The 11,534-nt window shown below is 40.6% G+C and overlaps 1 protein-coding gene across 1 annotated transcript; it reads left to right on the forward strand.

Moving 5' to 3' along the window:
• Nucleotides 1-7,609, forward strand: LOC147372818 (antigen WC1.1-like). The gene is made up of 4 exons (XM_086404350.1): nt 1-55; nt 133-447; nt 1,550-1,735; nt 7,266-7,609. The coding sequence occupies exons 1-4, from the start codon at nt 1-3 to the stop codon at nt 7,607-7,609; spliced, it is 900 nt and encodes a 299-aa protein (XP_086260476.1).
• The last annotated feature ends 3,925 nt before the right edge of the window (nt 7,610-11,534 follow it).

An 11,534-nucleotide genomic window follows, 5' to 3' on the forward strand; every position in this document is an offset into this window, starting at 1 on the left:
ATGGCAGAACCAGCTGGCTCTTCGGCCTCAGAGGAGAGCGCCCCCTACTGCTCAGGTAAGGGTCCCAGAGGACCGAAGACCCTTCTCAACCCCTGGGGTCACTGCCCCATTGTCCCATTTTTCTCTCTTCAGACAACAGACAGCTCCGCCTGGTGGAAGGAGCTGGTCCCTGTGCTGGGAGAGTGGAGATCCTTGACCAGGGCTCCTGGGGCACCATCTGTGATGACGGCTGGGACCTGGACGATGCCCACGTGGTGTGCAGGCAGCTGGGCTGTGGAGAAGCCCTCAATGCCACAGGGTCTGCTCACTTCGGAGCAGGATCAGGGCCCATCTGGCTGGACGACCTGAACTGCACAGGAAAGGAGTCCCACGTGTGGAGGTGCCCTTCCCGGGGCTGGGGGCAGCACAACTGCAGACACAAGCAGGACGCGGGGGTCATCTGCTCAGGTCTGTGCTGCACACTGTCCACAGGCTGGAGGAGGGGTGGGGCCCTGGAGGACGGGGGTCTGAGTCCTGAGGGAGAGATGCTGAAAGGACCAGAGAAGGCTTCCTCCCATGAAGCCTGTTTTTCCAGCAGACGTGAAGACGAGGTACTTTCACTTCCTTCTGCAGCAGCTAAGGTTCTGGTCCTTTCTTCTCAGCAATGTTTCCTGACAGCGCCGTTTCTTACAGTTTTTCTTGAAAGCAGGGCTCTCTCTCCAGTTACATACAAAAAATTTGAACCCATGGTACTAGTTTCTGTTTGCTTCCCTAACAATTTACCAATTAGTGGTTTAAAACAGCATATATTTATTTCCTTACTCTTCTCTAGCTTAGATGTCCAGCAGGGATCTCACTGGGCTGGGATCAAGGCTTCAGCAGGGCCGCATCACTTTTGTGGCTCTAGGGGAGAATCTGTTTCTTGCCTTTTCAAACTTCTTGAAACCACCTACATTCCTTCCTTCACAGCACCCTTCATCCATTATCAGACCAGCTATGCTGCAGGCCTCCAACCATTATCTAAAGTCACATCTCTCTGTCTAGCCGGAGCTAAGAAAAGTATTCCGCGTTTAAGGATAGTGGGTCTAAGGATGTGATTAGATTGGGTTCATATTATTAATACATCATCTCACCATCCTGAGGTCCTTATCTTAATCACATCTGCAAATCCCTTTTGTCAGGTATGGTAACATATTCTCAGGTTGCAGAGATTGGGATGTGGACATTTTGGGGTTAATTATTCTGCCTATCTCCCTAATATCCACATCACATCCCTTAACATACTCTGCAAAGATTTTGTTAGGAAGCAGAATTCAGCTGCCCCTCCCTGACTAGCGCCCACACAGTTTGGTCTTCATCTCAGTTCATATCCACTACACCATTGTGGTAGAAATAGACAGACACAAATGGACAAAGTCAGTTAAAAGGGAGGCGATGTTAGTCTTATCATCTAGTGGGTATCTCTTGAACAAGGTCAGAGATGAATGTTCACCATTTCTAGAAGAAAGGAAAACCTGGAACATCCAGCAAAATTTTCACTGTGTCCTGTCTCCTCCCCTTTCAACCTTAGAGTTCCTGGCCCTCAGGATGGTGAGTGAGGACCAGCAGTGTGCTGGGTGGCTGGAAGTTTTCTACAACGGGACCTGGGGCAGTGTCTGCCGCAACCCCATGGAAGACATCACTGTGTCCATCATCTGCAGACAGCTTGGCTGTGGGGACAGTGGAACCCTCAACGCTTCTGTTGATCTCAGGGAAGGTTCTAGACCCCAGTGGGTGGATAGAATCCACTGTCGGAAAACTGACACCTCTCTCTGGCAGTGTCCTTCTGACCCTTGGAATTACACTTCATGCTCTCCAAAGGAGGAAGCCTATATCTCGTGTGCAGGTGACTTACTATTTCTGTGTGTCTGTCCCAACCCTGTAGGATGCAGTGAGATTTGATATTTTAAAATCTAAGTGATGAGTTTAATTTGGGTCCACAAAATGATATAAAGTGAAAATGTTAGTTGCTCAGTTGTGCTCTTTGTGACTACATGGACTGTAGCCCTCCAGGCTCCTCTGTCCATGGGATATTCCAGGCAAGAAAGCTGGAATGGGTTACCATTCCTTTCTCCAGGGGATCATCCTGACCCAGGTATGAAATCGGGTCTCCTACACTGCAGTCAGATTCTTTACTGTCTGAGCCACCAGAGAAGCTTAAATGAGGTAAGAATGAAACTAATTTAATCCACATATTCCAACCTTGTTTGTTAAAATTTTTAATTGAGTCGTAATTCTCGTAACATTATATTAGTTCTAAGTGTAAAGCATGGTGTTTATGTATTTGTACATATTGGTAAATCACCACACATACAGTAATATCCATCACCACATGCAGTTACAATTTTTTTCTCTTATGATCGACAAGTAAGAATTTGCATGCTGCAACTAAGATCCAGCACAACCAAATAAATACTTAATTTTAAAAGAGAGTATTGTTTTCTTCATAGCATCATGGTTTTTTATCCACATAAGAGCTTCCCTGGTAGGTCAACTGGTAAAGAATCTGCCTGCTATGCAGGAGACCCTGGTTTGATTCCTGAGTCTGGAAAATCTGCTGGAGAAGGATAGGCTACTCACTACAGTATTCTTGGGTTTCCCTTGTGACTCAGCTGGTAAAGAATCTGCCTGCAATGTGGGAGACCTGGGTTTGATCCCTGGGTTGGGAAGACCCCCTGGAGAAGGGAATGGCTACCCACTCCAGTATTCTTGCCTGGAGAATTCCATGGACTCCGTACTCCATGGGGCCACAAAAAGTTGGACATGACTGAGTGACTTTCACAAACACTATATACAAAAATATCTTCTTTCCCATATTACTGTCTTAAGATATCTTTCATGACAATATTTTTTCTCTAGAATGTTTTAAAATTTCTTATTTATTCATAGGAACTCTTTATAAACAAACATCACTTACTGTTTCTCTTAAATATTTTTGTAAGATTTTCCCCATATTTTACATATATTTTTAAGGTTGTATATGTGTATGGGTGGGTTATGTGATCAAATCTGTAATGTTTTACTTTTTTGACTTCTGCCTTTAGTGCAGTGTTTCAAACACCATTCTTCATCTCAAAATAACATTGAATCAAGTTTTATTTTCTGCAAACAATTTAATAGTTCCACTAAAGAATATTCAAAACCTAATTTAAAATTTATGTATTTATCTGAATTTATTTTACTATGTGTGATGGCAAAACATCATCACCAGATAGGAATTACATTTTAGATATGTGATATCTTAGCTCCATCACAAAATAAAAGCACATTGTCTCATGAGTTCATGGATATGACATCAAAAGTACAGGCAACAAAGCAAAAATAGACAAGTGGGAATATAGCAAACTAAAAAGCTTCTGCAAACCAAATGAAATATCAACAGAGTGAAAAAGCAAGCTAGTGCAAATTATATAAGGTATTAATTTCCAAAAATAATAAGGAAGTCCTATAACTTAAGAGAAAAAAACCCCAACAAACTTAAAACCTAATAACTCAATTAAAAAATTGGCCAAGGGCTTGAATAGACATTTCTCTAAAGAAGACATACAAATGGCAATAGGTATATAAAAAAATGCTTGACATTGTCAATCATCAGGGAAATGTAAATTAAAACCACAAAGAGATATCATCTCACACATGTCAGAATGACTGTTTCGTTGTTTTTTTTTTAAAGACACTTAGTGTTGGCAAGGCTGTGGAGAAACTGACACTTTATGTGCACTTATCCACATTAAATGTATAAATTATACTAATAAAGCTATGTAATCCAGGGGTTAAATCTCTGGGCTTTCACTGTCATGGGTCCAGGTTCAATCCCTGACCTGGGAACTATGATCCCATGAGCAACAGCACAGCCAAAAAACAAACAAACACCAGCACAAAAACTATGACCAAAATATCTGTATGATTTATACTGATGTCTCTTTTCATTCTTGGTATTGTCAACTTCATTTTCTCTCTGCTCTGCATTAGTATTGCTCAGTGTTCATCAATTTTCAATGAGCCACGTTTAAAGGGTTTTCTTCTATATTTTCTACCTTATGCTTACCTTCTTTTCCATTAATTTTTATTCCTTTTTAAATTAACCCCAACATTCTACATTCTTGACTTTCTCATCTAGTTTCTTAATTGGAAGCTTACTTTTTTTCACTTTCAGTCTTTCCTCTTCTCTAAATCTAGGGTATAAATTTCCCTTAGGCACTACTTGAGTTTCATTAGAAGAATTTATCATACCATTGTTTTGTGTTTATTATCATTATTTCACAGTATTTTCTAAGTTTTAAATTTATTTCCAGACTCAGGTGGTTTTTGGAAGGATCTTGCTGAGTTTCCCCAAATAGAGGTGGCTATAAATATTTTCTTATTAGTTCTTAATTTTATTCCACTGTGGTCAGAGTAAATACTCTGTATGAATTCAAAGAGTGAAAGATTTTGTCCTATTATGTGGTCATTTTGATAAAAGTTCCCAGTGCATTTACAGTGATGTGAACTCTTCCATTGTTGGGTGCGTTGCTCTCTGTGTTACTTAGTTAAATGTGCCGATTATGTTGTTGTACATCTACTGTATTCTTCTTTGTTTTTTGTATGTTTGGTGTGCATGCTATTGAAAAAGATATGGTAATAACCCCACATTTTGATTGTGATTTTGTCTATTTCTTCTTTTCACTCTGTCAAGTATATTTCAAAGTTATGGTCTGTTACCTTTCTTGAATTTTGATGTCTAAAATATCTTTATTAAGGGTGCATCTCATTATAATCATGAAAATTCCCTCTTTAATTCAATTAGTGTATTTTGGCTTAATGTCTACTTTCTGGGACATTGATATAGCTACTCCAGTTTTGTTACAGTTAGTACACTTTTTCCATCATTTTATTTTCAACCATTCTTTGCTTTCATAATATAAGGTGGGCATTTTGCAAGTAACATTTGTGTCAATTTTGTTTTATCTTAATCTGTTTACTGTAAATGCAATTACTGATATTGATGTGTTGGTATCTGCCATTTGTTTTTAATTGATCCACCTACTTTATGTTCCTTTTTGTCTCCTTTTTTTCCCTCCTTCAGTATTAAATAAATCTGTTATTATTCCAGATTTTCCTTTTTCCTTTTGATTTTCTGCAGCTTTACTAGGAGTGAGGGTTTTCATACTTCTCCATTTATTTTTTTTAAAAATTCTCTATCGTTATATCTTCAGATATTACTTCTGCAGTTCTGTCTCTGTATCTCTTCTCCCTCTCCTCCTCCTCTTTCTTCTTTTTCTCATCTCTCATCTTTCAGTTCAGTTCAGTCGCTCAAGTCGTGTCCAACTCTTTGCGACCCCATGAATCACAGCACACCAGGCCTCCCTGTCCATCACCAACTCCCAGAGTTCACTCAGAATCACATCCATCGAGTCAGTGATGCCATCCAGCCATCTCATCCTCTGTTGTCCCCTTCTCCTCCTGCCCCCAATCCCTCCCAGCATCAGAGTCTTTTCCAATGAGTCAACTCTTTGCATGAGGTGGCCAAAGTACTGGAGTTTCAGCTTTAGCATCATTCCTTCCAAAGAAATCCCAGGGTTGATCTCCTTCAGAATGGACTGGTTGGATCTCCTTGCAGACCAAGGGACTCTCAAGAGTCTTCTCCAACACCAGGTTCAAAAGCATCAATTCTTTGGCGCTCAGCTTTCTTCACAGTCCAACTCTCACATCTGTACATGACTATTGGAAAAACCATAGCCTCTCTCATTTTTAGGACTCCTCTAAATAACTATATTCTAAGTTCTATATAAAATTATTTTAACTTATTCATTCACTTTTTAAACCTAGACATTTTATTTTAGGTTGGCAATAGTTCCTTAGATATTTTTATTTATTTATGATTATTTGTTATTTGTTTCATCTTTTTACCTGTTTATTCTCTTCTTCTCTCTTTTCCCCTAAATACATTGATTATAGTTAAAATCTTTATCTGCTAAGTCCACCATTTCTATCATAGGTGTCTCTGCATTCTCTTATCTTTTTTTACTTTGGTCATTTGTCATGTTATCCTAGCTTGTCAAATGTCATGTCATTTTTTATTGAATGCTATAAATTATATATGAAAAAGTAAGATACTCCTGATACATTTTCTAACACCTGAAAGGATTTACCCTTTGTTTTCCTAGGCAGAAGGGGGAAGGGATGTGTCTCACTCACACATCTAAATATAACCTAAAACTGAGCTATTAACAGTATGGGTTGCAGTTTTGGTAGCACTCAGTCCACCTCTGATTTCTCTGTCCCTATGACATAGGCTTTCAGAGATTTCAGTTCAGAGCCTAGATTCTTTGGTAGCTAAGTGCCCAAAATAATGAAAAAGACTCTGCTTTCCAAGTCTTTTTATATAGTTCTCCAGCTTCCTGCCCTTCACAGCTTATATACTGGGCAAATATTTGAGGGGAAAACCTGCTGTGTGAGAGAGGCTCTCAAGACTCTAATTTTGTCTCTCCAGCACCAGGTAACCCCCAAATTATGCTGGCTTCCTGTCACAACAGTAGTCCTCTGCTTGTCCAAGCCCAGATTCTGAATCATTAAATTATGCAATGAATTGGCAAATTCCCACAGAGAAAAAGAAACTATAGATCCTGGACTAACATTGAAATAATCTCCACTCTTTAGAATTTTAGCATATTTAGTCCATGTTGTGTTAACAAATGTCGAATACATTTACTGTTTCTTAAAAAAACATTTTCCAGCTTTTAAAGTTGTATCCAGAAAGACCCAGCAAGACACATTGGCCTGCTGTGAACTCCTCCATTTTCCCTGGAAGTGGAAAATTTTAGGTTTAATTCTCTACTTCATTATTTACTTAAAGTGCAGCACTGATAGACATTATTTACCCTTTCTTTACCTACTTTTTTTTTTAACCTTTCCTCCTACTTTTCAACCTTATTAATTCTCTTGCCACTGCTATAAGAAACCAGACCCAGCTGCTGCCCCAGTGCAATGCTGCTGCTGCTGCTAAGTCGCTTCAGTCGTGTTTGACTCTTAGTGACCCCATGCACTGCAGCCTACCAAGCTCCTCCGACCATGGGATTGTCCAGGCAAGAGTACTGGAGTGGGTTGCCATTGCCTTCTGCACGATTGCAAAGACTCTATATCAGAACCAGCAGGGTCTGCAGCCTCAGAAGAGAGCGCCTCCTACTGCTCAGGTGAGGGTTCCACAGGCCAGAAGACCCTTCTCATTCTCCAGGTCAATGCCCCGTGTCCCATTTCTCTCTCCTCAGGTAGCAGACAGCTCCGCCTGGTGGACGGGGGTGGTCCCTGTGCCGGGAGAGTGGAGATCCTTAACCAGGGCTCCTGGGGCACCATCTGTGATTACAGCTGGAGCATGAATGATGCCCGCGTGGTGTGCAGACAGTTGGGCTGTGGAAAAGCCCTCTATGCCACTCTCTCTTCTTCCTTTGGGGCGGGATCAGGGCCCATTTGGCTGGACAACATGAAGTGCACAGGAAAGGAGTCCCACGTGTGGAGGTGCCCTTCCCGGGGCTGGGGGAAGCACTACTGCGATCATAGTGAGGATGCAGGAGTCATCTGCTCAGGTATGGTCAGTTCATTGCCCACCAGCTGAGAGAATGGAAAGTTCCAAGAAAGCTGGTGTCTAATCAGAGGGACAGTAGGGGACGGGTGGGCTAGAGAGGGCTGAGACAACTACCCATCCTCTGTGAGTGCCCTGTAGCTGTGAGCAATGAGCTTCATATACTTTCCTCTTACAAGTCTCTGCTATTTTTTCTTCTCCAGTGGTCTTACCTGACACTAAAATAGCTTTATTTATTCTCCCAGTTTAATAAGTCCTCATAATTTTTTTTCATAATTCACTTTTTGTAAAAGTGAAACATTTGCTAACAGCCACATACACACTCCCTTTGCACAGGAAGGCTATGAGAGGGAGGGACAAAAAATGAGAATGTACTTTCCTGGGTGGAGCTGTTTCTATACAAACAGTGTGAGACATTATTTTGCACTAGGTTAGTATGAGTGGAGGCTACTCCTACTATAGGAGGATATCATTTACATGTATAGAGGGTATCCCTACAAGGGTTATCATTTAACAGATCAGATTCATATGGATTTGTGCCAGATTTCAAGTTTCCTTTGCAAATTTAGACATAAATGTTTATAGTTCTTTGATGGTAGAGAACTGTTGATGAAATGCTCTGAGTCATATATTCTTCCATTGTTACTAGAAAAGTCTCTCTCTCAAATTTTTCCTTTAAAACATTTGTATAAATGCAAACTTTGGAGGAACACTTAGCCATGCACTAACAAGTCAAAGGTGGAGGTAATAAAACTTGAATTTCTGTGTTTTATGTTAAGAGATTATAAAGTTTATATCTGATGGCTTCAAAAATATAAGAGAACTGCATTTGGGGGCTTATTTGGGGTAAGTGAACAAATTTATTTTTTGAAGAAGGTAGAAAAGGTTTTATAGTAGCTGGGAGAAAGGCGAATGGCAATGGGAGCTGATGAAGGTAACTGTGAGGTTCTCTGAGCAGCACTGAGGGGCCAGGTGTGGTGTGAAGGATGCTACGTATGTCTAAGGACACAGGATGTGTACACAGCAAGAGGCCGGACAAGGATATGTCTTTACTATATTTAATATCTTTACTCACATCAGCCTTCTATTTAATAATTTTCTTGGAATTATTACACACTTATTCTTCCATGTAAATTTTAAAATCAAGTAGAAAATAAAAAAGATATACTATATCTCAGAAGTCTCTATCTTGATATGTATAACTTTATTGAGTATTTAGCATATATTTGAATATTTCACATGTATCAGGGTATATAAAACAGAATACAAGAAATACTTTTTTCTTGTTCTTTCTAAGGTTTTAATCTCATAGAATTAATATAACAATATCAATAACCTCATATATGCAGATGACACCACCCTAATGGTAGAAAGTAAAGAGGAACAGAGGACAGCCTTTTGATGAAAGTGGAAGAGAAGAGTGAAAAAGCTGGCTTGAAACTCCGCATTCAAAAAGCTAATATCATGGCATCCAGTCCCATCACTTCATGGCTAAGAGATGAGGAAAAAATGGAAACAGCAACAGACTTTATTTTCTTGTGCTCCAGAATCACTGCAGACTGTGACTGCAGCCATGAAATTAAAAGACCCTTGCTCCTTGGAAGAAAAGCTATGACAAACCTGGACAGCATATTAAAAAGCAGAGACATTACTTTGTGACAAATGTCCATATAGTCAAAGCTATGTTTTTTTTTTTTTTTTTTCTGGTAGTTATGTATGGACGTGAGAGTTGGATCACAAAGAAGGCTGAGCGCTGAAGAATTGATGCTTTTGAACTGTGGTGCTGGAGAAGACTCTGGAGAGTCCCTTGGACAGCAAGGAGATCAAATCAGTCAATCCTAAAGGAAATCAGCCCTGAATAACTCATTGGAAGGATGTATGCTGAAGCTGAAGCTCCAATACTTTGGCCACGTGATAAAAAGAAATGACTCATTAGAAAAGACCCTGAGGCTGGGAAAGATTGAAGACTGGAGAAGAAGGGGACAACAGAGGATGAGATGACAGGCATCACTGACTCAGTGGACATGAGTTTGAGTAGACTTAGGGAGATAGTGAAGGACAGGGAAGCCTGGAGTGCTGCAGTCCATGGGGTCACAAAGAGTCAGATATGACTGAGTGACTGAGCAACAAAAACAACCAGTTAAATAAAAATGCTTTAATTAGAATGTGTAGCCTGTGACCCAGAGAGGGCGATGGCACCCTACTCCAGTACTCTTGCCTGGAAAACCCCATGGACAGAGGAGCCTGGTAGGCTGCAGTCCATGGGGTCGCAAAGAGTCGGACACGACTGAGCGACTTCACTTTCACTTTTCACTTTCATGCATTGGAGAAGGAAATGGCAACCCACTCCAGTGTTCTTGCCTGGAGAATCCCAAGGACGGGGGAGCCTGGTGGGCTGCCGTGTCTGGGGTCGCACAGAGTCAGACACGACTGAAGTGACTTAGCAGCAGCAGCAGCAGCAGCAGCCTGTGACCAAACTCCCAGCCCGAGGAGGCTAGGGGTCCTAACTTGGGCCTCTCTGGGGAGATGGAAGTAGATAAATAATAAAAGGCAAGCAGATCATCCTCTCCCTCATCATTCATTCTTATATCAGTGGTCAAGCTAATCCTTCAATTCTTTAATTTCTGTGGTGTCTTTTCTATTCTCTTCTGCTCTGTATAGTAGATTTTTATTCTGTTACATCATTCTTTCTGAGACTTCAAAGTTCACATACTTATGCAATCAGAGTCCTTTACCAGGACAAATTCCACCATTACGTACATAACCTTGAGCACACTCAGAAACCAGGCAAATTATTTTATTTTATTTTATTTAAGGCAAATTATTTTAAAACTTGTTCTTTATGATTTGCAGGGGTTTTTTCCCATTGGATTACCTTTTCTCTGTCCAAATATGGTCCCTGAAGGATGAAATCATGATCATGAGTCTTTTCTTTGGTCTCTCTCTCATATCCTATCCACTCCCCATTTAACCTACCACTCACCCCACCTCACTCCCTACAGAAGTTCTTCCCTTTTGGAGTGTCCTTTGCATCTATTTGTAGCTTTTAAGATCATTTCTTCTTTTCTGCGTTGGGGGAATTGGGAAAGGGTAGCAGTGTTAGGTGGCAAATGGGAGCAGCCCAGGGGATAAAAGCTGTTAAAATCTTGTTGAACAAGTATTTGGTTTCCAAATCTATGTTTCATCACTATTGAGGCTTTTGCAATTTAGAAATCTCTAAAATATATATGGCTTGCTTGCTATCTGCTATCTTCCTCTCACTCTCCTTTTTCGTAGCTTGTTGGCTTCTTATCTCAGAAATCCAAATAGGAAAGGAATATGCAGTAGGCATATAGATAGGGTTAGAATACATTAAATTCTCATCACTCCTTCACATTTGCTAAGAATCTCATGTCTAGGATGAAGTAATCAACTAACTCAGTTGTCTTGCATAATCCCACTGAGACTTCACTTTCTCTCAGGTGTGTTCATAAATCCTAGGTTTTTAAGAAAGATGGCTAGGATCATTCCCTCCCTCTCCTATGACTCTCTGAGCTTTCATCATTTCCAAACTTATCCGTGAACAACTTCTTTCACAATTAGGTTACCTAATTGTGACCTAATGCCTGCATTCAGATCCAGCCCGCATGATGTTCCCATCCCCAGTGACTTGAATATTGGCTCAGAGAAAAGTGCCCAAAATTCTAGCCTCAGAAATTTCAGGATGACCTAAACTTCTATGACTCTTAGGCCTCTGACCTCTCGAATCCCATGATCCTCTTTCACTCTCAGTTAGTTCAGCTATGCACTCACGTTTGAATATCTACCACTGTGCAGTTTCTTTGGGCCTTTGTAGTTTCTAGGCCCCCAGATAAGAATTAACATTCCTGACCAATATATATTCTCAGGATTCAGCCATTCCAAACTGACCCTGCAATCCTTCCGGATATCTCTTCAGAAACTTGCTCATGAAAATGTA

The sequence above is a fragment of the Bos grunniens genome, chromosome 5 (assembly GCF_055505025.1).
Source record: "Bos grunniens cultivar Pamir isolate PY7600 chromosome 5, Bosgru_T2T1.0, whole genome shotgun sequence".
Taxonomy (NCBI): domain Eukaryota; kingdom Metazoa; phylum Chordata; class Mammalia; order Artiodactyla; family Bovidae; genus Bos; species Bos grunniens.